This window comes from Anopheles moucheti, chromosome 2 (genome assembly GCF_943734755.1).
Source record: "Anopheles moucheti chromosome 2, idAnoMoucSN_F20_07, whole genome shotgun sequence".
NCBI lineage: Eukaryota > Metazoa > Arthropoda > Insecta > Diptera > Culicidae > Anopheles > Anopheles moucheti.
In genome coordinates, this window is record NC_069140.1 from 97,417,036 (window position 1) to 97,444,370 (window position 27,335).

The following is a 27,335-nucleotide window of genomic DNA, read 5'->3' on the forward strand; positions in this document are numbered from 1 at the left end:
TGAATTCATCGCAGAACTGAACTTCATCTGCGGAATCCTAGATCTGTGGAAGATCTGATAGTTAGTTGATTTCCCATTTCGGTTGGGTCAAAAGCTATAAGTCCTATAAATTAAAGCTGTAAATTTGTAGAGAATTAGACAGAATATCTTATTGACGATCGCGCAAGAGGCTGGGGATGATGCCAAGATCTCAATCCCAAAGACCCCCCCTCTGCACAGTCTTGTTGAACAATCCGCGCGAAATAATCCTACTGAAACTGGTCTTGCAAAAGATCAAACCCCCGCGATAGTAGTTGTTGTGTGTTTTGGCATCTCTGTACCACCGAACATGTTGTTCGCGTTCTCGTCAAAAGATCAACTTTTGGTCGTAAAACGTGATTTATTGCGGATCCATTATCTACAAACACACAAACACACCACACGACACGCATAGTGATGACTTTGTAACTTTTCACTTGTGCGCCGCAGCAACGAAAAAACATGCAAACCTTGTCCGCTGTGTCGGCTAGCTGATTGACTTGTGAACTTTGACTTATTTGTTGACATCCAGCCCGACTAGTGCACCTTTAGCATCGCACCATCGTGTGATTGGATGTTATCATGGCTTCTGGTTAAAGAAAAATACCGACCATTAATATTAATTCCTAGCTCACCACTACAACAACAAACGAATGGGAGTTCACTGCGAAAAGTGTCAAGCCTTGGAGTGGCCTGAAAGAAGGCTTGTTGTGTGGTCCGGAAAGTCTTCAGCCCAGCGAGACTTCAAGAACCGGTTTTTTTTCTGTATTAAAAAATGGAGAGACGGAAGTAGACATAGCGAGCCGGAAGTGGATGGAGAATAACAAAAAAGAAAAAAGGTAGAAACCTCTCCGCCAAAGCTGATTACTGATTCATGGCCAGAGCCAGGCAGTAGCAGCGGTAGCGCGCGCGCATCGATTCCTTTAGGCTGCTGGTGTGTAATATGCAGCGAGTCGAATTCCTTTGTCGCACGTCTTGGGCCTTGGAGTTGGGATGATTGTCTGTCTGTGTGCGTTCAGCGTCGCGATCCTCAATCTCTGGGTCTTGTGGTGGTGGTGGTTGTTTTAAATTAGGTAGCTACACCACTAGTTCCTCCCCAGTGGAATGCGCCCTGCCACCCACATTCCAGAGATTGTTGTATTTTTGTTTGTGATTCGTTTCTGTCACCACCACCACAGAGCGGCGGCCCTCGGGCGGGCCCGGAGGTATTGCGCGTAGGGAGACTGATTTGAATGAGAGAAAATTGCACGGTGTGTGTGTTTTTTTTGGTTTTCATTGTTGTTGTTTGTTGGCCGGGCATAATTTGAATTATGGAAACATCATGCAGCCAAACGAATATGACATAAAGTGGACGAAACGGAACGGAGTAGAAAGTTCCCGATAAGCGGAGAAGAAGCGCGCAACACAGCAACCGAATCATACTGCACACATCGGTGCGATGTGGCTTTGTTGTTCGGTGGCACATCATCACTTTCGCGTTTCGGCAATGCTCAGTTTTACACGAAGAACGAGACGTGTAACGTCCATTTACATATGCATTAAGTGTGCAGACCGGAGGCATGAAACCATCCACACCATCCACCCCCCGTGTCCGTTGATTTTCTATCTCGAAATTCGAAAAGAAACTCCCCGGGACACACGTCCAACCGGAAACGAACCACTGAACTCTCAACCTTCTTCCCGTCGTTGCAACAACCAATTTCCCCACTTTTCTCCTCCCTTGCGGGAAAACATAGGGTCGGAAAGTTTGGCCGGAACTTTCCGGGGCATAAACTTATCTTGTTCTTTTGGCGTTTATTTTGTGCTTTGTTTCGGTACCGCCCGCATTTTGGTTCGTCCTCCACCGGTTATTGTTTGGTAAGGTTATCTGCGTGAGCGGAATGCTTCAAACGCCCAGATCATGCCCTGGGTGGGTCTGGACCGTGTACGGTGTGCGGTTATTTGCGACCGAAAATTGCACAAGATAGGTACATGTAATGTGAAGGTTCCACGTCAATATTGTAAAATTATAATGTAAATTATAATTGTTTTTAAACGGAATTCTCTTCTAAAGGCATCTTATTTATCTCAGCAACCATTGTCTTGCCTTTCTGGGTTGAATTTGTAACTCGAATTATGACGCTCCAATAGGAGGAAGTCTACATCGATTCAAGCACGAATAAGAACTTAATGAACTAATATAAACTAATTTTCAATTACAAGAAGGTCGATACAATAATGCAAATTTCCTTCCCAAAAAAAAAATGTGCAGCACATCATTTTATTTAAAATTTGCGTGAAACTGCAGTGCTGCCACTTGTTTGTTCAGCACTGTAACCAACTGCGAGCATCATGGCTTGCTTTGTAAATTGTGCGCGATAGTGTTGTAGTTACGAGCCGTCGGATATAATATAGTTGGGTGCGGTTGGAGATCAATCTCTTTGACAGTTTTCCTTTGTGTTTCCAATTTCAAACCATCCTACCACCATTCCGGCAAACACACCCTCCTCTCCCTCTCTCTCCCCCCGCAGCAAGTCTTGGCAGATCTTTGCAGCTCCCTTAGCTTGCAACCTTGGCGCAAAACCCATCATTTCCATGTACCCACGTTATATACATCCCGTGTGCCGGGTCCGGACGCTGGATGAAGATAAACCCAGGCGCAGCGTTTGACGTTTGATGGCGCGTCCACAGCCCCGGTAAAGTTTATGTGTGTGTATGTTTGGTGGGGTTGTTTTGCCACCCCATCTCCACCCCTCGTGCGGTGCATTTAATGCTGGTTTATTGTTTTTCCATCATCACCCGTTTGTTGTTAAGCTGTGGTGCGAGGGAACTGCCTAGCGACCGAAGCAGAGCTTCAAGTCTTACACCCGGGAAACGCTGAAGAAAGCTCCAAACTCAAACCTTCCCCGCACCGGGTGCGCCCTTGAACGGGCAAGCGACAGTGCACATAATGCAAGACGGGCCACTAAAACACATACTCCCAGCTTTGCCAGTACGCAACATGAGTGTGTTTTTTGCAGAAGTTTTTATTTTTCGCAGCACTGTTAGGTTGAGACGACCTCTCCTGTTGAGTTTATGCTGCTTTAAAATGCAGCTGTTGTTGTGCCGTGGTGAGGCGAAACTTTTCCGCCACCATAAAACGGAATGGTTTTGACCATCTATCTCTATTAAATTGAAATAAAGCGTAGTAATGTATTTCAATCAATGGCGGCCTCGGCAGACACGGGCATGTCCGAAGATCTTACCTTCTTATCTTTGTCGGACAAGAAGGTCAAAACATGTCGTGGGTTTGCCGAAAGCTTTGTGGGTGGGTGGATTTATGAAACCAAACGATACAGTTTTAATTCAACTCATCTATCAAACGGAAAAGTGTAAATCTCCATCCAAAAGGTTATCGGGAATCTGGATGTGATGAGATCGTGTGGAAGTATGACAAATGTTGGAAAGTTTTTCGTCTCAATGTGCCCCCTCTCGAATGATCATTCTCCCGATAGCGAACGAATCGATTCGAATTCGATTCGAGTTTCAATTTAAGTGAGGCTTGTGAAAAGCCTTTTTTGTTTTGCTGTTTTGCCCCTTGATGTCCACACGCGTCCCACAAGATCGGAATCCTTACACGGTCGTGATGGTAAACCGATGTTGGATGGTGCGGGTTTGGACCAATGCATTGGGTTTTAATTTCATTAGCTTTCATCGAAGAAAATCAATCTAATTCATCACTCCAGCCCAGGCTCGGCAGCAGCCTTTGGGCCACGGTGCGCACCAGTATCTAACGGCCCCGCGGGGGCATCTTATCACATCGGAACGGAAGCAGTTTGTGTGCGTGTGTTCCCGTGCGAGGGAATATGTATATTGCATTTGTCTTTTTTTTTTCCTCCTCTTCGAGTGGATTTTTAATTCAATTAGCATCGCGGCTCGCGGTGTGATGTGCTCTCGCACTTGCGAGAACACAGTCCGCGCCCGCTGCATGCGTTTATTGTGCTTCGGTACGTCCCGATATCGATGCACACATGCTAACCGATCGAAGTGTACCAACTCGGGATACGGGCGAAGTTGTTGATATGTTCATTCCGGCAATCTGAGTGTGTTTTTTTCCCCTCAATTTTATACAACCCTTATTGCGTTTTGCGAGTTGTGTATGATGGTGATGGATCCCGCGTGAACGATCGCGCCCAATCGATCCATCAATACGCGCGCGATGTCTGTGCCATTCTCGAATGCGCGCATTGGGCGATGTTGCCAGTTAGCTTTGTGTAGCAGCCCCCTTAAACATCTCTCCAACGACGGGTAGTATTTCCAACTCCGGTCTTATGGTGGAATTTGAATTAACAATTAAAAGCGAACCCTAATATCGCGCATCCCATCATCATCAACCCGGGATCGGCGAACGATTTGCAAACATTTCTCCTTGATGTGTACATTTCGCGGTGCCCAACAGCACCGGCAGGGCCGGGGCGGTGTACATAATGGATCGAACCGCGTTCTGTGCAATGAACCCTTTTCGAAACTCTGCTCCATCACTCGAATAATCATTCGGAGAACCATTTCTCGTCCCCCATCCCTCGTCATCAATACCGCCACGCATCTCGAAAGTTGATGTTGTAAAGTGAATTCGTTAATTACTTTAACATGAATTTTCCATGTTCGGTGTGGTTGGATCGATGCGACACCACCAGAGCCAGCGTGTAGCAGCGCACAGCGATTCTGACATTATCTCCCTTGATATTTTAGCCACGTTGAGCCACCCATCCAGCCAGCCAGCCAGTTGGAGATGAAAATTGGTTTACGTACGGACAAGTGGAGCTGCAAAAGAGGTTTGCCATAGGTAGGGCCCAAGATTGTGGCCAAAGGTAGCGACTGTTGGTGGAGAGTGGTATCTGCTGTCCTTCAAATCTCCTTCAAACGTCTTCTATCAAGTGGCTTAAGCTGATGGTAGAATCACGAGCATGGAAATTGCTCTAATAAATAAAGTTCAGCAGAATAGATCCGCGAGGCCTCTGGGTGGGGCCTCTGCTGGTAGTGCACATAGATTGGCAAACGAAAAATAGAAAGCCATCCAAATACAACACAACGCTTAACAGATTGCGTGGTTTGTTGGGTGTAAAGCAAGAAACATGTACTTTGCTTTGCATTGTGAGCTTTCGAAGAACAATCGTACTCATGGCTTATTACATTCAGTCGTTCCAGCACACGATGCGTTGCTTACAGCAAGAAATGTTAAGGAATTTTCCAACACGATAACAAACATGCTTAGTAACAATAAATCGTGAATGAATCAATAAATGCCATATCTTACACTAACACACTTTTCGGTTTTATCTTCCTTCTTACAGTGCCCAAAAAGGTCTGGCAGCGAGTGTCGGTGTCACTGCAACGGGCACGAGCGTTGGCAACCTGTCGTCCCTAACTGGCAGTGGTGGTTCCTCCGGAAGCGGCACTGCTTCATCGAGCGGCAGCAGCGGCGGTGGTGCAGGTGGTAGCGCGAGTGGCGGTGGTGTTGGAGGTGGTGGAGGAGGTGGCGGAGGTGGCGGAGGAGGAGGTGCAAGCAGTTATCACAGTCCATGGCAATGGACTACGATTACCGCGACGGGCGAATGACATTATGGGGCTCGTAAAGAGCCCGCTGTTGCTGGACCACCTCAATCACAAACGGTTCCACTGAATCAACAGCACCATAGTAGCAGCAACACTTCCAGTACCAATAGCAGTAACAATAATAGTAGCAACAATAGCAACAACAACAACAACACCACCAACAGCAGTAGCAATAATGTTGGCAGTAATAATGGCAGCAGCAGCGGTGGTGGTGCCTCCACGAACGCTAACACGACGTCCGGCCTCGGTATGGACGCGATGGGATCGTTTCAGACACCGTTTGGCAACAACCTGGGCAACCTTTTGCAACAACATCAAACCCAGCAACAGCAGCAACAACAGCACCTTCTGCAGCAGCAGCAACAACACCACAACCAACAACACCACCTGCAGCAGCAGCAGCAGCAAAACCACCACCAGCAAACCTCGATGATGAACAATTCAGCATTAATGCAACATCAGCAGCAGCAGCATCTTCACCACCATCAGCAGCAGCAGCAGCACCACCAGCATCAACTCCAGCAACAGCAGCTTCAACAGCAGCAACATCAACACCAGCAGCAAACGCTCGGTTCCAGCGGTGGACATCATCACAGCCTATCGGCAGCCCAGAGCGCGGCCATGATGTCGCAGCGCAACCCGTTCGGATTTGATTTCAACCACTTTCAAAGCAACTACTAAAGCAGACGGAACTCAGCAGCAGCGCATCATATATTGGTTCGTACTGGGGAAGCGCAAGAGCGTAGAGCTTTCCGAAAGCGGCTCGCGCGACATATTCCCGTGCGTGTGTCCTTCACATCTGTGTCCAGGTACGTACCGGACGAGAACGAAATATGCATGCGTATGCACGAACGGGTGATGTAGAATGCAGATAGCCCCAGCAACGGTATGGTCGGAATATATCAACCGCTTCCCCTCTGTGTGTGTGGGGGGTTGTTTGGGGAAGTAGGAAGATACATGAACGGCAACGTCAGACAGCTTAAGTTTCGATCTCGCACCCCGAAGAACACCCGGTGGAAAATTCATTTAGATTCTGTCATCTTTTTTTTGTTTGCCTGTGTCTGTACTTATTCATCCCACACAACGGCGACAGGTCGGCCATTTTGGGAATGACCCCGCGTAATTTCGGTCGCCATGATGATGTGACATGTTTTTGTGTGCACTGTGGCGTGGGTGTGGGTTTTTTTTTGTTGTCTCCTTTTTATAATACTCACCTGCCTGGGCCATCGCGGGCGGTGCTTTCGGGTCCGCACGGTCGGTCATCCATTCGCTGGTGCTTGTGGCTCCTGTGGGTATGGGCGTACCAACGTACAGAAGACATGCGTCTCTAAACGCGGACGCACAACAACGGCATGATTTGTGGACATATGAGCGTGTGCATGCAATTATAGACTCTTTTTCTATCCCTCACCATGTATCGCGCGGTATTGCTCTGCGCTTCGTTCCCTGTATCAGCGTCGTACCCGCTTCTACTGCGTCTTCTTCCCCTGCTTTCACTACCCTGGCTTCAATTAGAGACGACCACATTCCAGTCAAATAATATGCGGGTTGCTGATTAGAAACCGCGCGCGTCTCTGGTTTCCCGTTACGACCGCGCGCGTCTTCGCAACGCAACAAGCCGAACCGAGCGCAACCCGACACAGAGGAGTAGGAGGAGGAGCAGAAGGGTTCGGATGGCGTTTTCAGTAACAGCAAATTTGAATTAATTATCCGCTGTGCCTGATTTGTGTGTACGGTTGGTTGGCATGTTGGTACGATTACGCTTGGAAGCTCCAACAGACGAAGCTTGGGATGATGACGAGAGAAGGCATTAGTTTGGTGCGCGTTGGGTTTCGGGGGGCCCGATACTGAGCGGAACCGTATTAATTTTCGCGAACGGTCAAGAACACAAAAAATAACCCTTGATAATGCTAAATGTTGGTATTGTTTTAGATGCTCTTGCGTGTTGAAGATCCGATTACGAAGCCGTCCAGTCTCCAGCTAAGAATTGCCCGGGGAATGCGTTTGTTGCCGGGTTGTGTTGGGTGTCGGGTGTCGGACGACAAGGAGATTCAGCTGCCGGTAGCGCGGCCAATACCTGACCGGATGAAAATTTTCGTATTTGCATTTTGCATCACCATCATCATCATCATCAGCATCATCATCAGGTTTCATCAGTTCCCGGGGCATTCTATGGCAGTTAATACTTGGCGGTTGATTTTGCAAGACCCTCCCGTTTCCCGTTTCCTTGCACAGACCAAAACCCCGGGGCGTGTACCGTCCCGGGGTTTCCGTCGCTGCTGTCGTCGGTCGGTGTGGTTTGAGGTTTTTGCGAGCCTAACAACCTGCCCGGAGAAAACGCAACCAAAATGCAGCGCGCACCACCTTCAATCGATCCGATGCGTCCGGGGCGACGGCGATCGGGATCCGGGGACGGTTTTACCGTGGTGTGTGGACCCAAACCAGCCTCCCCCATATGTGTGCCGAGCTGGTCGCAAAACGGATACACCACCATCTCTCACCCAAACGCAACCGTTGTTGCTATGTGTTTGTGTGTGTGTGTTTACGCGCATTGCACCTTTTCCCTGACGAAAATCTCGATGGTTGTACGGTTGCTGGATGCTGTTTGTGCATCCTTGCCATCCAGAGGAGGCTCGGATCTCGCACGGAGCCATATTTACTTGCAATATATTATGTTTACCATTAAAACCGTCACACACGGCAACCGTCCGGCCTAGCTAGGCACTCGTGTCCCTGGCAACCCGGTTGGTGGCAGCGCTCAGGAACCCGGGCGAAAAGATGGCGAATAGACGAGCGCTTCCACCTTGCCGCTGGTTCCACCCTGCCAGCAAGATTCGTTACCATTATTTTGAAACTCAGCGCGATTCGCATGTGTGGAGAATAAGGGACAGGGCCTGTATGTGTATTGAACGGTTTGTGTGGCATGTTGTGGACGAGCGCAAGTGCTCCCCACCGCTGCCGTTGGTGTTCCCTCTGTTGCATTGTGGTCAATACCACCCGATATACACAGCCGAGGCAGCACAATTAATGCCTAGGTCTCGAGCACATGCACCGATACGATACGCCATTGCACGACCACCGCCGAACCTCTCAGGGCGAACCTCTGATGGGAATGGGATATTGCGTAGAGTCCTTGTGCGTAGTTCAATTTCTAACGATACTCCACCAATCTCCTTCTCACCTTTTATTGTGCGCTGTGTGCAGTAGTACACCTGGCTGGCGTATGCATCGGTATCAGCAATATACCGGGAATGATCCGGTTCGCAGCACCAAACGAACACACATTCGATCGTACCTCCTGCTCCCCATTCCAAAGGGGAAGGGGAGATGGAAATATTGGAAGGATGGCCGGCCGGCGGTTCCGTAACCAGCTCGAAAAAGGCATTTACATTTGCATGACCGGAATGAACCGCAGCCCATCTCTTTTTCGCCGTGGTTTTCCCCAGGTTGAAGGTGCGTCTTGTTAGTCGTCCAGCACTTCCCTCCCGCAAAAAAGCTCCTCAAACCACACGCACGCACGCATATTGAATTTGTGTGCTCAGTACGCAACAAAAAAGCTACGAATCAAAATACTAATACTGCCTGTGAGCGGAAAACTTTCGAACGGGATTGCCTCACCCCGGCGAGGCGAGGAGATCTCCCTTTTGGGGGATTTCGGAAGGTCCGTTATATTTCCATCTACGATTGGGTTTTTTTTTCCCCATTTCGCGCCTTTAGATGGAACATAAACAGGACCACATACCACCAGTGGCGTACTGAAAGAAGGGCGCCATTCCGCGGGGCAGTCAGAGGGATTTTGTTTGATGATGGTAGAGGTCCCTCATCCCACACGGACACACTCAAGTGTGTACTGGCCAAATACATACATACACGCACGCATCTCCTCGTTTCCTCCTCCGATTCTTCTCCAGACTGGAGCCTCCACGAGCAGCCCTGGTCAACCACCGAGAGCAGCCGTTCGCCGTTCTCGGGTGCGTGTAGCTGTGTGTTTGGAAACGTTAATGTTCGTGTACGCACCTCGGCACCAAACCGGAAGAAGGAAAGGCGAAAGCCTCGGCGGGATCCTTATGCGCGCGCGCGCACACACTCCGAAAAAAGGGATGCCGAGCAACGACGACGACGACGACGACGACGACGAAGTTCACGGCACGCGACTTCCACGTCCGCTGATTGTCCCTTCTGAACCTGTAGCTGTATGTATGTGTGTGTTTGTGCCTGAGATTCGTGGTCTTTGTGTGGTGCAAACATTTCCTCAACCCGGAAAGCGAATTCTGCTAGCGAAAACTCGCGCGACCAAACCAAAACTTTGCAAACACCCAACTGCCACCCTCCCCCCCGCGCAACAACAGCAAAAAAAAGAAAAACAGAAAAGCTCTCGAAACGGAGGTGAACTTTCGGAGCTCCAGGCCGTGGCTCTTATTTTTGGTTTCCTCCTGAGTATGTGTGTGTGTATTTGTGTGTTTGAGTATTAAGGGGTTGGGTTGTTTTTTTTTCTTACTTACTTCCATTACTTGTACTTCCGCGCATTGTAGTGCAGAAACTATAATGAACATTCGTTCGCTTGATTGTAAGCGGTTAGTTTGTGCACTGGGAAACATTCCATTAATACAACCACAACACACACACACACAACCACACAACCACGAACCTTTGATGATAAACTCCCAAATTGTCCTCTTTTTCTTTCCGTCCTGATCTAAAGTTCAAACTATCGGCCGAGTGTGTGGAGTGTTTTATTTTATTTCTTGTTTGGGGTGTATCGCAGTATCCGTTGGAATGTTCTCTTCTCTTGTAGATTGCCCTTATGAAGCACCCACACCCGGAGGAAGAGAGATGAAACGATAGGCGAAACTTTATCGGTGGACCTGCTGTAGGGACGGCAGCACCATCGTGTGGACCATTAAAGTCATATGACAGAAAATCAATAATTCCGGAAGAGAGCACACGACGACGACGACGACGACGACGACGACAAACGGTGTGACAGTGTGACGACGGACGATGGCGACTTGGATGAATTTCTGCTGAATCCTTTATGTATTATGGGAAATATTTCCCCGTGGTCCATCAACTCATGCGTGCGTCCGTGTGTGTAGATCGCTGACAGGTGGTACAAAATTGGTATTTTTGAAGGAGATACACACAACACAGTGAAAAAAAAAATGGGATAAAAGAAGGATCTTTCGCAGTAACAGAGCAAAAACAACAAAAAAAAAATTGTATACAAGCAAAGAACCCGTTCGAGAGGACGTTTTTGCGTTAGGGAAATTGGGTACTCTTTCGGGGGATTTACATACCCCATCCCACCCCACCACAACCTCCTGCCCTTGTTGGTCGCGTGCGTTTTCCCACGGTTTCCACCCCGTCCATCCTCTCTTTTGTTTGAAGGACTTCCGAGATATGGAAAGGAGGGGACACAAATTTCCTACCCCCTTAACACGTTTCAGCGTGGACGAAATCGCTTCGTGCTGCAGCATCTCCCTTCTGTGTGTACTTTTGGCCGCCTCCCTGTTCGCCTTCCTTTCTTTACGTCCCCCTTTTTAGAATACAGATAATCCTCCCATCGCTTAATCTCGGTACAAGAAGATTGACCACCCAATTCGACGAAAGGGTTTTGCGTGCACTGCCTGCGTGTATGTACACACTCACACACACGCGCTGTCGGTTTTGCTGGTATTTTTGTATCGAAATGTGTATGTTTCGTGCGTGTAATTCCCCCTAGAGGAAGATTTGGAATGCTCCTAATGAAATTCTGTATGCCTTGATTGGAAGCACGCCTGTTGGGAATTCGGTGCTCGGTCTATTGCTTTTCGGTGTGTTCGGTACGTGATGCGTGTATGCGTGGTCAAACGATTGGCTCCTATTTTTGGAGGGAGAAGGGGGGGGAGAGTCAGTGAGGAGCCTGAAATAAATATATGCTAACAACAACGCAACGCGTGCCCGGTTAGGGGTAGCCTATTGCGAAAAATTTGCAACGTACGTACGCAGCCTTTTCCAAATTATATACACTTTAGCCAGTCGCCTGCAAGCACGCTTTCCATGCAGGTACGGAGCGGTTCTTGTAACTCAACATAATGACTCTTTTCGGCAGTAAATTCAAATAATGTTGCATCCACAAACATGGCCATGTTGATTTTTCCACCGTTCGACAAACAACCAAGCTCCCGCAACCACCAGACGCATATCTCCGAAGTGGTGGCGCAAAGAAGAGGAAGCGTGAGAAAAGTAAACCGTCGACCTTTGCGAATGACCTAACGAACGTTAGTTATGCACCGTGTATTACACTGTTTGCCTAATGGTCGAGCGATGGAACCATTTCGCATCACACACACTTTTTACTTTGTTGTCATTAAAAACGAATTAATGGCGAAGCGAAACTGCGAATGTGTGGCATTTTGGGCGATGGAACATGAGATCATTGCGCAATGGCTCTTAAACATGGCGGATCGGAAAGATAGCAGCGTTGTACCGAATGAATCTTTGCAGAAGAGTCATTCGTATGAATCTTTAGTAAGGAGTCATTTAAATCGAGAATCGACTCTTAAAAGATTCATGAATCCTCAGAGCAGAATGGCCAATTCTTGCCTCTTGGGAGTCTAATGCTTGGACAAGCTCATAGGAGGAGGAATCCTCCAAGACTCATGAATCTTTGACAGCTAGATTCGGATTGATTCATTCCGTTCAAAGATTCATTTGCTAGAATTCTTTTTATTCAAAGTATCTCGATCATTCAATTCAAGATCCACTCGATCACTCGATCTTGAAATGACATTTAAACAAAATATCAAGGCATTAAAGTCTCTCCGTCATATATGGAGATGGGAGATTGTCCAGCTCTTCTACCACCACTACCACCACTTCCGCTTTCAATGGCTCATCAGGGTGCAATAATCGTTTGTGTGACGTTATTTTTTGGATTACCGTAACTAGAGCGCCCAACAGTTCTGTGAGTTTTACTCAATCTTCTGGCCAGTGTTTCCTCCACCCCGCGCACGATCACTGTTGTCGCCCGGTACGACCGACCATTTCACTAGCATGATCATCATCGTACCGCCCGTCAGGCAAAGAAAACAAAAAAAAAGTAGCGTATGATTCGTCTGCAAATTGTGCTATTTTCGGTTCTATAAATAGTGGCTGCGTGTACGCGAACCATGCAAGCAGCAGCGGCGTACTTGCAAAAGGAGTGTTCTTCTCGACTGCGGTTGAAAGATGCCACGGTTTTTTGCGTTCGGTCAACTTACGGTCTCGCGCCAGGTTGAGAGAAGTATTTGGGACATTTTGTTTTTGTTTTTTTTTTTTTTGTTTGCTTTAGTTGAAAGCATCTGGTGAAGGATTTTCGATTTTAGAACCGTATCGCCAGTGGTTGGGTGGATATTTTTGGAAAAGAAACCATAATTCACTGTTGTTACAGATGTAATTGTTGAGAGTGTGCCATTTGTTAATCATTGGAGAGCACAAACCACTTCAATTGCTAGTTGTTTGATTGGTTATTGAAGGAAAATGCACTTAAAGCGAGATGAAAGTCGAGTATGTTATTTACTATTTCTGGTAGAACGATCCTGTGGAGGTCTTATTGAAGAGTAGTCGAACATTTTAAAGATCGAGAGATGATCATATCATGCATGTAAACGTTTAGTAGTAGTCAATAGTTAAGAATTTAATAATAATTTTGATATTAACTTTGATCATATTCGGAATTTTTAAATATGATCAATTATGTTACTTATGGCAATTGTTCTCAATTGCTCAAACCGAGATGAGCGCGTTTGGACAATTCTTAAGTAAAGTTTCGCGTTTTTTTATTTGTACAGCGGCCGCCAGTGTTTGAGTGGCTGATTAAGTAGTGGAAGCAAATTTGGAACCGTAATCGTGTTCGATCTCGCACTTGTGCACATCAACATCATCATCATCATCATCATCATCCACCACATTGCTTTCGACGCATTGCTCTGGCACACAATTCCAGTGTTGTTGTTGTTTTTTATCAGCTCTTGTGCGCGTCGCGCCATTTACGTTTCTCAGCGCAACGGTCATTCTAAAGTTGACGTACAATGTTTTCAAACCGTCGTTAGCTGATCGGGTATGTGCAATAGGCGTTTGACTCGCTTTAACAGGTCATAGCCCTTTCATAGCTGTGGAGCTTCTTTGTGTGCGTCTTGAATTCCCCCCTCCCCTTTTGCAACCAAAAAAAAAAAGACCCATAAACAGCTCGTTAACAGTGCTCGCGAATGTGTCTTGCTGCGTTGTTTGTCCGATCGCACGCTCAGCAACCTTGAAGCACAAAACATTGTGCCAAAACGAGCCGCAATGAAATTGGCAAAGCAAACGGAAAACACCGGGGTGATGGTGGTATGCTTCATTGTTTCGGTATGCAAACACAACTGTTTCGAACTATTAATGTATAATGATGTAAAGGAAACCTAAACAACGCCAATTGGGTGATCGTTAAATATCTCAATAGTCGATACAGTTAAATGTCTAATATGTCGAGAAGTCGAACAATATTTCAAACACGTCAGATATTTGTATCTCGAATCGATATTCATTTAATGCAATCTTCTAAGTTAGATTGCAGTAGATGAGTAGATGATCGTTCAGTAGATGATCTCTCAAAGTTCTAGTAGATGATCTCTCAGAGTTCTAAGCCATGGAGATAGCATTGTTTCTCGTCTCGTTTCAGATCTTATCAGAATATATGTTCATGAAGTTCATACTGCAGATTAATGGAGAACCGATCATGTTGGTGCAATCATTCTACACACAACTTCTAATTTAAGCAGTGGTAATTAGCTGATGTCACCTATGAAGTTCCTCAGAATTCTTGTGCTACATGCAAGAGTCCAGATTGTCAACAAACTGTAAAAATATTGTCTCAGACGCTGCCAGTTTTGTTAACGGAGTCCTCTCAGCTATGGTGGGGTTCTGACGAGACAGTTCACAAGAATATGGTTGTCGATCTTCTAGGAAGAGCGAGTGTTAATCAAAAATTGTTGAAAAGGTGTCATCGAAATTTTTCGAATATCGTTTAGGTAACTCTCAGACGATCAAGCAGTTGCGTACTAATAGTACGTACGTTTTAAAGGATGTACGGCTCAACGTGGCTATATTCCTGAAATAATGTAAAAGATCTTCCGGAAAGATTCTACTAATGATTCATCCAAAAAAAAACACCTCCCAGCCCCGATCGCTTCTTTCTAAAACGTTCCCTTCTGTTGCTCAAGCACACACACACACCCTGAGGTTGAAGGTTTTGTTGCTGAGGCGTAACGAGACTGAGTAGCCCTAAAGTAATTACCCGGTGCGGCCTGAAAAATGACTTGGCAAAAGTTTTGTTTTGCCGCTTTGCAAAAACTCTCATGCATGACGCAAAGCGGGTGGTGCGCTTGGTGACTTGGAGATGGATGTGTGACGCTGGAAAATGGGTAAATCATGTTTATGTCGTTATGTTGCTGCTGCTGCTGCTGCTGCCGGTGGTATATGGCGATGTGTGTACATCCTTCGGAACTTCGGTGAACTTCGACACGTCTCCCGCAAAACGCGCGTCTCCCAATCGTTAGTGGAAGGGTAGAATAATAATTTCTTGCAATCCTTCAACGAGACCCTCCCAGGAGGAGGTCACCATTTGAGCGACACCCCCTGCCTGGGAGAGATCCTCGTTCCTCGCACACCTAACTGTGGTGTGGTTTACTGGATCGCTTAAGCACAAGACGGGCCACAGGACCCCGGCAGTGGGTTGGGATTGTACTAATGGTGGTACTACGACGCTGGTGTACATTCCTTCGTGTCGCAGTTTTTTTTCATCCCATCCGCTTCTTACCGTTCACGTTCAATTTCTTCTCCACCTCCACCGACAGTGTGTACTCGTCCGGGAAGCGATTAATCTTTCTCATCTGCACTTTTCAATAATGATAAATGTGTGTGCATATCCTGCCGGGAGGATCGATTTGGGAGCGGAAGGATTGAGATGTGTTTGAGGCGCTCGGGATGGCCATAAAAGAGGGGGAAAAACGGGAGGAATAGCTTCAGTTTGACGTTAAAATGCTACCGGGCCCGGGAATGGCATTTTCTGGCTCGTTTTCGTTACTATGACTATCAACTGAAAAAGGCCAAAAGGTGTGGGAGATAACGGTAGGAGGAAACGCGCAGCATTGTGCAGTGTGTAATGTGTAGATAACATTTTTGTGCAATAGTTTGAGATGGATTACAACAGCACACGCGAAAAAAAGAGGAAGCTGGCAAGCAAAAACGTATCCGAAAGCGATCCATCATCATTGATAGTTGTTATTTGGGCGCCGTTATTGTACAGCAGCTCCGTGTGGCCTTTTTTTTCCTGTATTCTTCCGTTGTTATTTACACGTGCACGTTTGTGTGAAATTGTATATTTGACTCGAAGCCATGAATGCATATTTGTGGTACGACAATGGATCGAATGTCTCGAATTACATTCCCGCTGTGATAATGGTTCGCGTTTTTAACGCTTCATTGCACAATAATAGGAGTTATTTACCTTTCGCGTTTGACCATTAAATAAGAAATTGTACTAAAACGAGCTTCTTTAAAATAAGGAAGGAAAACAACAGCACTAGCATAAAATTAATTAGCATGAGTTTTTTTTTGTGCCGTGGAGGAGGTGTCTTACCCTTCCTAACGTTCTTTTCCGCGAAGAAAAGCGCTTTCTGCCCGCACAATGCGCCCAACCGCGAGAGTAATTGATTACTCTAATGAAAATAAATAGCAGCGTAATTAATCATGCCGTGTTCAATCATAAATTGTTCAACCACCCTCCGAACCGAACCTAAAAGTGGAAGGTAGAACTGTGTTGTGTGGTGTGCATCCTCTGCAACACTGCATCATCTTCCTTCCTGGCGCAATAGTATCGTGTGCCCGGTTTGGTTGTTCTCGCGTTTGCTTTTAAAGGCACAAGTAAATCTTTTCTGTGTGGGTTCAGCTTCTTTAAGCGATAATCTTCGGATGGGTTTCCTTTCTTTGTCTTTACCCACAAATAATGGAAATCATTTTTATTTCGCCGATAATTATCATCATTGTACTTGCAGCGTGTACTTCACACGATGATGTTCTTTACACACTTATCTGCATGACGGGTTGTATAAGATTCCTTCCCCCAATGTCGTCACGTACGTGAGCGGTGAGAATTGTAAATGGGTTTAAATTATTAAAAGAGCTTTTCTTTTCCTTTTATCGATTGTTAAAAGAAAATGTCTTGCGTCGTCGTCGTATTTGCTTGTCTTGTCAGGCACATTAACACACCAGCCTTCGCTTTCTTGTCCCTTCCCCGGATCGTTACACTCTAGAGCCGGTGGGAAAAAGCTTTACAAAGGGGTTGGACAACGGTTGGAAGTGGGAATCCAAAACCGATAAAAATGAATGTCTGTGAGCTGTGCGCGTGACACGTGATCGATTGGAAATTGTAAATAAATATATGTACCCAAGTGGAGAGCGAATCGATAAAAGCACTTCCTCCTCGCACAAGCAGAGCAGGCACCATTATGTCGATTGCGTTTTTTTTTATATTTTATTTTGGTATGAGTTTTGGAAGGACGAACGACACCACGGGAAGATGGTAGTCAGGGCTCGGGTGATTGTGAAATGTCGGCAATTGCGAAGTGAAATCCCAATGTGTCGATAAGAACCGGGGAGGTACGAGGAGGTATCAACAAGCATAAGCGCAACTCCTTCCTCACTATTCGGTGAGATAGATTTTCTCACAATTTTCCTCATCCATTGGGCAGCTTAAAATATTCTGTCTTACCAACCGCAAACCACGGTACACACACCGTATGCCTTTTTTTTTCTTCCACCTTCTAATTGGGTTCCCTCTTTTGCGACGACACGAATCGGTAAAGTTTCTGGGAGGTTTGTGGGCACCTTGAAGAGTGAACACACGCACGTATATGGAGATGGGTCGGTTGGGCCTCTTCAAGGACGAAAACTTCCGAACAATTTGTGGCACTCGCGCGCGCTCTCCCGCACGGCACGATACGTCGACGGCAGGGACGGACACAGGAGTCTGTTCTGTCGCGCATGGAATGTGTACCACAATTAGCCTTTTTCCCCCTTCCGGATTGCCGAATGGGTTCTTTGGGGAGGGTCCAGTTTTAGGCCTCGTCCAAGAGTGGCTGGTCAGCCAGCAGAGAGCTCGAGTCGTTTGTGTGGACGTGTTGCGTTCTGTACGCTATCAAAATGAAAGGATACAAATCCGTTTTCCGACTTTCCGTCCTGTCCGCACAGTTATGGTCGGAAGTAATGATTATTATAAGACCGCACCGGTTCGGTTCTCCGGTGACCTTTTTAGGCGGAAGTTTAGTGTTTCTTCTCGTAATCCAGCGGAAGCATCTTCGCTGTCGAAATTATTTTGCGATTAAGAAAATTGGAGACTATGAAGGTTGTTACAATCCGATTAATGCTGAACTTGTTTCATAGGTGCTATTTGTTGATTAACTGTTAGAATTGTTTAAAGATGTAAATTTATCAGGAAGAGCTTTGTGGTGGAAAATGTTTCCTAAGCTCATCTTTTAGCTCTTAACCTATGCAGTTGTGTAGAGAATTCTATTCCCCAGCAGCCACGAACTTATATTTCATATCACTCCACTTCTTAAAAGCTGTTTGTACAAAAAAACAAAGCAAAGTGGAGTTTTAGAATATTGATCCTCATTTCTTATAATAAGTTATTAGTTTGTTAGATAGATTGTGACTAATTTCGACAACTTTATGTTAAACTTTAGGTTCCTATTTAATAGTTTGAAGGTTTAAGTTATAATTCTTTTGAATTGATTATTAACAATCGCTATATCTACATGAAAACCTCGGGTTGGAGTTCAACGAGGTAAAAAACAAGTTGATGGTGGCACCAACATCAACTCTGCTAAGAAATTCTCACTTACACACGGGGAACGTACAAATAGATGATCGCACTTTCGAAGTCGTCCAGAATTTTACCTTTCTTGGGTCAAAAGTCAGCACCGACAATAATATTGATGTTGAGATATGCGCTAGTGTGATGACTGCCAATCGGCCATTTTACAGTTTGAGGATACTTCTCCACTAAAAACTCTTTTCGCGACGATCGAAGCTGGGAATATATAGAACCTAGTTATATAGTTCCAGTACTCAAATACGCTTCTGAGACATTGGACTTTGCCCAAAACTGACGAAACCCTCTTAGCCGCGGTTCGAGAGGAAACGGCTCTGAAGGATTTTTGGCCCCGTATGTGTGGAAGGAACAATGGAGGAGCCGCTATAATGAGGAGCTTTACGAGCTGTATGGCGTACTTACTGTCGTACAGCGGATTAGACTCGCCTGGGCTCCGGTGGGCTGATCACGTCATGAGAATGACACCGGACAACCCAGCCCGTAATCCTTTTAGGTCGTCCTCATGGATGGAGCCACAAATTGAGATGGAGTGATGGCGTTGATGCGTCTGCCAGAAAGGTCGAGATAGACGATTGGCAGACGATGCCTCTCGACCGAGGGTGGTTTAGAGAATTCAAGCCAAGATCACGATGCGGTTGTAGCGTCGGATGAATACCTACATCTTTGCATAACTGAATCGAAACCAAATTATGCAAACCTGGTGCGAATTCTATCAAATTTCATAAGCTTATTACTAATAGAAGGAACGGAACTAGCGTCGAATGTAACAAGTAGTAGCTGATGAAAAGCTTCTAATGCATCGCCCCTGCACCTACACAATTCCCTTCAATGTCATTCAATTTGATTGGATTGGAAACCTTGCCGGTTTATTTTTACAGCACAGCTCTCTGAGCGCTCCTGCGATAAGGGCGAGATTTGGAAGAGTGCATCCCAGGGCCCAGCGAGTTTGTGGGCATGAATGCAGTGCAAATACGGCACCCAGCAGCAGCATCCGTTCTGCGTGTTGCATTTTGAGCGACAAACAATTCCTAGCAAATGGGATGTGCATCCCCAAAACTGACGGCCTACGGTGTCTAACAGATTCTCCCCATCCCAGCGTCCTCCATGATGCGAAATGCATCGAGAAGAGGGACACACTGCTGCACACAAGCGCAGTTCGAGAGAATAGAAGCCTTTCTAGAGAATCAAGCCCCGTCGTTGTTGTCGTTAGTGGCGAAATTGAAACCTTTCCTCTTCCGTACCACCACCACCACCACCGCCACCGGGCACGTTGCCGAACTTCGATCTTCGATTTCGTATCCACCATCACCACCGCCACTTGCGTGATGCGTGAGCGGGCCCGTCTGTGTGTGTTTGCTTCCGCAAATCGAAATTGCATCGGTAGTGCACTTGATGCACATCACATAGTGCTGGGAACATATTCACGCTTCTGCAGCTCGTCTAACTCCCCCCCCCCCGGGGAGGGTGTGCAGGTGGCGTGACGGTGGTTGGAGGGCTTGCTTTTCCGCGGTCGGGTCGTCTTAATGTACAAGCATTGCTGGTGAAGAAAAAGGGAGATGGCAAGAACACCCGTTTGTGTGTGTGTGCGCACGCGAGGATGCATGAGCGGAAATATATCCATTTTCCCTTTATGTTGGTGCACATGCATCATCGTACCGTCGTCTCCCTTCGCGCAATGCAATGTTTGCAATCAAAATGTGCCCCACCAACAAACCCATCGTCGTCCCTGGCAGGACGGTCTCTGATATATGTTTTTGATAACCAATATATTATACGGCGGGTTGGGGCATCTAGGTGTGGGAGCTTCGGGTGCAGCGCAGTATCGGTCGATGTGTGATGGTGTTTTGGATTTTGGAGCAGATCTCACCCCTGGTGGTTGTTGTCGTTGGTCGGTTTGGGGGGAAGTTGGCGGGAAACTTGAGCTGGTTGGCTGGCTGGCGGTGCTCGCTCGGTTTCAAATAACCCTTCGGACCCGGTACGACCGAAGGCATTGTGTTTCGTGGACAGGAGGTAGGAGAGACGGAGTATGCACAATTCCATCAACCATCAAAAGCAAAACAAACAAGGCAGACGATGGCTGGTGATGCGAATAGGACTAGTTTCTCTTCATCGAGTACCCCACATCGCACGTGTTTACAATCTGCTCTGGTGCGGCTTGCTACTAGTCGTCAATTTTTTGGCTCAACCTCCGCAACCTAAAGCGCAACCTATGGAATCTGCGCGAAGAGACCGCAATTCTGACATGTGGTGCGATAAAATGATCCTTTGAGGCGCCAATATTTTGGAGCTATTGCCACCAAACCTTGCCAGACGTCAGATCTTGAATGGTCCGAAGCAGCTTGATATTATATCACTCCAACTTCAACTTGTGTGCTTCTCCCGGACCCATGCCCCATGCATGCATGCAAGACCCACCGAACCCACGATGCGTGAGGTCATGTCCATTCGTTTTGCTGGTGCAAACTTTTGGTTGCGCGGAAAAGAAGATCCCCGATACCTCCAAAAACCCACCGAACCGAAACGGAACGGAGGAGAGCTTTCGGGCGGATACGCATGCGCGCCACCAGTCGTGTCCGTGGAATTTCCGGCAGTGGAAGATCCCGAGAAGAAGCAGCACACGCAAGATGATGCACAGGATCCCTGGTAAAGGAGTACCACCATCACACCAACATCCTGACAACCATCATCATCATCATCAGCATCATCGTCAGTAACACGCACCTGAGGGTTATGAGGGAACATTCTTGGTTGTTGTTTGTTCCCTCTTATTTCTAGGTCGGAATTCGACCCATCCAATCAGCGAAGTTCTCGCGGGCGAGCTTTCGGAACCTTTTCCCTTCACACAGGGCCCTTTTAAAATGGGCACATGATGGATGCAAGAAGAGCCTGCCAACGGGGCACGAATTGTCCGCATGAATCGACAAGTGTCCTTTTGTTTACCAGCAATAGTGTTACTGCTGATTGGCAGTGAAGTAGGACGTAGTCTCTTACACAAATTCAACAAATTTAACTCTCCTCGGGCAACGCGGGCAACACGTAGCACACATCCTGGTGCCCCGGTGGGACTAATTGAATCCGCTGGGATGCTGGCAAAATGGCGGTTCGTTTAAGTTTGTGCGTTATTCGTTATTGCACACATTGATTGTACTGTTAATGCATTATAAAAGGCTTCAACTATTAATAATATCCTTTTCCACGAATGGAAAGTAATCAAGACGGCGGGAATGGGAGTTCGATGTCGTTTTCCGAATGAATGTAGGGAAACGTTCAAACCATCCGCCTCGATGATGATGATGATGATGAGGCTATCCTTGCACGGACTATTGTTCTGGGAATGTTTCATAAAGTAAGTTCGCATTGTTTTGGTATATTCTTGGAACTTGTTCCTCCCTCCCCGCAGGAGTACGGGAGAGTCCTTTGTTTATGCGGAATGCATGAGATGCGGGAATTGGATCGATATGCAAGCACGAATGGAAATTGTATGCCACACGGAGCCGGAGAAATGTAGCCAAAATTCTGTCATTAGTCGTAAAATATTGATTGAATCTCGGTGCTGTGGGGAGCAGTATACGTTAATGGAACCTCCAAAATTGGCGTCTGTATTCTACACACCACCATTCATTAACGGAACGCTAATTTTTCTTCCTTGCACTGTCGATTAACAATTCGTTTGCTCATTTCGTTTCAGATGTGTCACACGCAGGACTCTCTGCCTCGTCCTAAAGAGAGAAAAAACGTGCACACCGGAATTGGAATCGTTTGTATTTGCTGCGGGGGCAGCTAGCGGGTCAACCGTGGAGAAGAACGCCAGAAGAACACCATGTAAACAATATGAAGCTTAATTGATGATGGTGCATTAATTGCTGTCCGATCGCGTGGTTTTTCTTTTTGTTCGGAAAGCATTTTTGTTATACTGGCGCTGGTTGGTGGTGCGAGTCGTAAAAGTTACCACTTAAAAGTGCGTAAATGATCACACGACGGCTGAGGCTGTGTTGCTGATGTGCACTTTGTTCGTACACACGCACATGATGTGTGTAATAATAACCAAACGAAACGACAACAAACAAAGTATACCAACAAACAAACAATCAGTAGTAGTCAAAAGTGGAAAGGAAAAAAAATCAAAATTAGCAAAAAATGTAACAAAAAAAAACAAAAACCGAACATATTAAACCGTTTTACACTGTGACACACTTCGCGACAGCAAGACGGATAGAACTCACGCATGGAACAGTCCCCCAGAAACCTATTCTATTTGTGTATTATATGTACATACGTCGTGGTGTATAGCGTGGTAAATAGCAAATGCTACCACGAACTCGCTCATTACGCAAGTGTACTATCGAATCGGTCGATAAGAGAGACAGAAACGCAGCGGAAGGAACCTATAAAGAAGAAACCTAAATTAAACGCCGAGTGCGAACCTCGCGCATTCGAATAGCACCATTACCATACTGTAATTATTGATGCAAAAACGTAACGTAAAATCGAAAGTAACTAAATGTGGGGGCGTTTTGAACAGTGCCGCTCCTCACCACCAGTAAACAAATACAAAACTATGTTAGATGAAAGTTTTAGGTCAAATTTACATGTGAAACACACCCACATTCGGAACTCGGAAGTGCGAGAAACACCAGTAGTGTGATGGTGGTGATGGTGTGCATTATAATGAAACGCAAAACCAATGAAAATAGAAACGCAAAACCACACACGCTATACTCTACTACGAATTTGTCAAAGACAGAGATAAGTAGGAAAAACTAGGGCCACTGAACATTCTTCGATGTTGTAGTAGTAAAACGCACTGAAACAAACAAAGATGCTGCGATCAGCAGCTGCCAAAAGGTAACAAGGTACCGTGGGTGGGTGTACTTATCAAGAAATGAAGGGAAGTGCGCAATACAAAACGGCAGAAAACAGATAGACCAAATAGTAATGTAAATAGTCGCGTAAAATTCATCAGGCCTTTCTCCGTAACATCCCCACGACGGCACGCTCAGGAACAGGGTGCGGCGAATGTGGTGGAACTGGTGGTTATCTTTCCTATGTTATGTAAAGTATGCTTTCTCCCTTCGATTGTCGATTGTCGATCCCCTCTGTTACATTACTTGGAGCGTGTTAGTTTTATTTCAAAACACCCGGTACAATAATATGCTACCACTAGCGTTTAGAAGAAAATCCCTGATTTCCCTGAGTGCGCGCGCGACGGAAGTATTATGCGCTTAATTTATCGACGCAACGTTGCGCTCGACTAGATTTCCAATAATTTCCCTATGCTTATAAGCTTGTTATACCTTTTTCTTAGACTGAAACGTGTTGGGCCATTGAGTGGGAGAGAGTGTGAGCGGGAGGAGGATAGGGTAAACAAGACCACTAACAGTGAAGAAGAGTTGAAAGTGGGTGGGTGGCATGATAAACGATTCGTAATGCATTCTGAAAAGGACGAAAGCGCCGGGAGATGATGGAAAAGATTAAATCTAAAACTGTTTCTAGTGAAATTAGCCGTAGTTAAAGTGAAATTTAAAAAAAAGCCTATACCATCTCAACCACCCAATAGGAAAGATGCACGCAACACACTACCAGGCAGCGTATCGCAACAGTAATAACCGATCAAGTGGATACGATAAAGAAGGACAATACGCACCATTCCTTCTCAAAACAACCGGCATTATTGGCCCCTTCGTTATCTCCTCCTTCAGATGCTAGCGCTGCTAGCAAACGTGGTGTGTTGTTGTGTGTGCTGCAGCAGTAGGCATGTGTATGTGTGTATGTATGTGTAGCGTATGTATGGATGTATGTATGTGTGTGTAGTAAAGGCTACCAAAAAAAAAAGAAAGGAAAGTGGAAAAAGGAAATCGGCGATCGTGAAAGGAAAAGTCAGCTATGCTAAACGCGTAGCACCAGTTTCACGTGGGAAAAAGGAGTTTCGGTTTGGGATGTGCTGCGAGAGAAGGGCACAACACAACAAGAACGGGGGTGTGCGTTACGAGTCGAATAAGTATAACAATTTGTTTTTAATTTTAACGAACTGTGATGTAAAAAACATATTTATTTATATTTAAACAATCTACGGGACACTACTACTACTATGCCGCGCTACCACTTGCGCACAGATGCAAAGGGAACTCTCTATTGCTAAGAGTTTGTAACTGCAAGGATACTAGCGCGTTTGGGGTCAAGTGAAGAGGGCACAAGTATGTGTATATTGTCGGCAATAGAAGACCCTCCCTCCGCATGTAAACCAAAAGAACGCGTGCTAATGGAATTGCTCCTTCTTCAACACAGAATCCCCCAAAAAATATGAAGCATTGCTGAGGATATAAAACCATAGCCACCTGACATAAGAACGAACCGATCGTACCGGGCAAGCAGGCAACAAGGAATAGCATGTGGTGTGTCCTCTATGTTAATTCTATGATGTAAGCTACAGTAAAGCCTAATATACTGCAAGCCAATTGCGCTACTACACCGCAACAAGGCAACAAGCTAACATTTCCTGCAGGAAAATGAGAGAAGGCACCGACAAGAAAAACCGCGTACCCCTTCCTGAACATACGAATAAATAACCCAATGTGTATAGTTGTAACTGTGTAATACTTCCCCACCCGCAGTAATGATCGCAGATGATCGCGATGGGGCAAAATAGCTGAGTGACAGAAGGAATGATAAAACGAAATAAAACAAGCACACCGTATCGATGAAAGTTAAAAATGGAAACGGGATATCTAAAGGAAATGTTCACTTTGGATTGAAAAGAAAATCACCTAACAGCTTACAAACACACACTCACAGAGAGAGTTCGGCCCGTCCTTCGTCAGCGTTCGTTTGAAAGAATCTACATTTTAGTTTTATTTAGTCTTGTTTATAAAACTAACTAGGAATTGAAGGAATACATTTTTGACCCACAATGAGACAATAGACAAAAAAAAACTGCTGCTTCCTGTTAATGGATACCAGAAAACGATTGGAACGATTTCAAGTAGTAGTGAGACAGAATGTCACTGAACTAATGTTTTGAAAACTGTTTGTTGTACCTTGGAGTAGTTGGAGTAAATAATAACTGCACACTTTAGACAGAAAAAAACAGTTCCATATTACATCACGGAAATGATTTCATTTTTCTTTCCCTGGAAATGGTCCATCGGATTACAACAGAATGGAAAAAAAGCACAAACACACCACAGTATGATATGTTGCGGGGGCGAGTACAGCAAACCTGAAAGTCGAACATAATGTTGCATGCGGAAAGATGCTAGCAAGTAGAAAATATCCAAACAACCACAAATCATCTAATAAGAGAAGCTACGAAACCATCTTAAGAATTAGAACAAATCAAAAGCATATACATACCTGGCGAAGCAGTAGCAGTGAGGGTCTTTTGGTGAAACTAAATTAAAGCAAAAGAAAACTAGAACAAAGCAAAACTAGATACAATATCTGAAACGGCTAGGAAAGATCCTAGCGTAAAGAGAATTAATAAAAGAAACATAACACACATGTCAAAGAAAATCATTGCATCAGCCGCAGCGCAGAGCGAAACATTGTAAAACAAGTAAGAAAAACAGAACAACCACACATACAACAGGAAAACAGGTATCATATTGTGAGAGAAGTGGGGAAACTTTATTACCGTGTGGCCACTATTTGCCACACCGGGTGGCGATGCGATGAAGAATGCGGTGGCACTAGAAATAAAACAAACATAAGAGGCTGTAACGCCTAATGGAGAGCGTAGCTAGTGAAGGGGAGGTAAAACAGCATTAAACAAACAAAGAGAGTAAAATATAGTTCTTTCGAATAAAAAAATGGAACAAAAATATACCAAGCTAATGCGTACGTTTCGTTTGCATTTGATATTTTTTAAAATATTGGTATAATTTTTTGATTTATTTTTTTTCTCTGTTTCGGAACGATTCGTTAGTGAATAAGTATTCGTCAGTTAAAATAGTTTATTCCAAAATGTGTGTCGTGTCATGGGCACGTATCGATTCAACCTTTCGGTGAAGAGTTGCTGGGTCATTTGTTACAATTAGTCGATTACACTTAATCGGATCAATTAGATTGCAATTGACAGTGGCCACAGCGTGCAAGGAAAGTGTGTCATTTTCAGGGTATTTGTTTGCCACACATACCACTGAAGGTCAATCGCTGCCGAAACGTTTGATCGAGGGCGATCATCCTCGATGACGCAGGCGAAAGGGTTTTAATTCAGTTCTAACGGTGGCCGAGAAAAGTGATTGCAAATGCATCTTGCATTGGGCGATCATAATAAGGGCATTATATTCGCTTTCTATACAACGATATGCGAATATTTCAAACCAATTACTGTGACTAAGTTAAACTTTATTTATCTTATCGACTTTCTGTGGAATAAATATCTTAATTGGGTTTTTATTTCGCATTCAAAAAAGTTAGAAATAAAATCCTTTATAGAACCATTTCAAATTGCAACGACAACCGCATGTAGCTGCTAGCGACCTCTACTAGTGAAAATAAGAACTATTTTCTTCCCACACGTGTGTGCTTCATCGCACACGTGTGTCTTTTCGGAGCACAACTCGTGTGAACTTTTCGATTACGCACGGATGTAAACAAAACGAGCGCGGAATATCTGACAGCTTTGCTGTCAAAATAGGAGACGGTGTGTTTACGCTCTACGAGCTCAAACGTTCACTTTGTTTTGAGTTAAATAAAATATTTAGGAAAGATGTTTTTTTCTGCACTTTGGTATGTTTTAATGCATATATTTTCTTTTTTCAAGTGAGTTCAAATAAGCTCGCTTACTTATAACATATTTATTATAAAATTAAGCTTGTTTTCCATCTCATTGTAATAAAGTTAAGCGGGATTG

General features: G+C 45.4%; 2 protein-coding genes across 2 annotated transcripts in view; both read left to right on the top strand.

Moving 5' to 3' along the window:
• Positions 1-5,600, top strand: part of LOC128299913 (serine-rich adhesin for platelets) — a 28,257-nt gene extending 22,657 nt beyond the window's left edge. Inside the window, exon 2 of the mRNA XM_053036066.1 lies at positions 5,331-5,600. Coding sequence (XP_052892026.1) covers positions 5,331-5,595 — 265 coding nt within the window. The 3' untranslated portion in view covers positions 5,596-5,600. The remainder of the gene's footprint in view (positions 1-5,330) is intronic.
• A 6-nt stretch (positions 5,601-5,606) lies between these two features.
• On the top strand, positions 5,607-26,303 carry LOC128299914 (putative cyclin-dependent serine/threonine-protein kinase DDB_G0272797/DDB_G0274007). Its single transcript, XM_053036067.1, has 2 exons — positions 5,607-6,401; positions 22,173-26,303. Exon 1 carries the CDS (start codon positions 5,842-5,844, stop codon positions 6,271-6,273), a length of 432 nt encoding a protein of 143 aa, XP_052892027.1. The 5' UTR covers positions 5,607-5,841; the 3' UTR covers positions 6,274-6,401; positions 22,173-26,303.
• Positions 26,304-27,335: the final 1,032 nt, after the last annotated feature.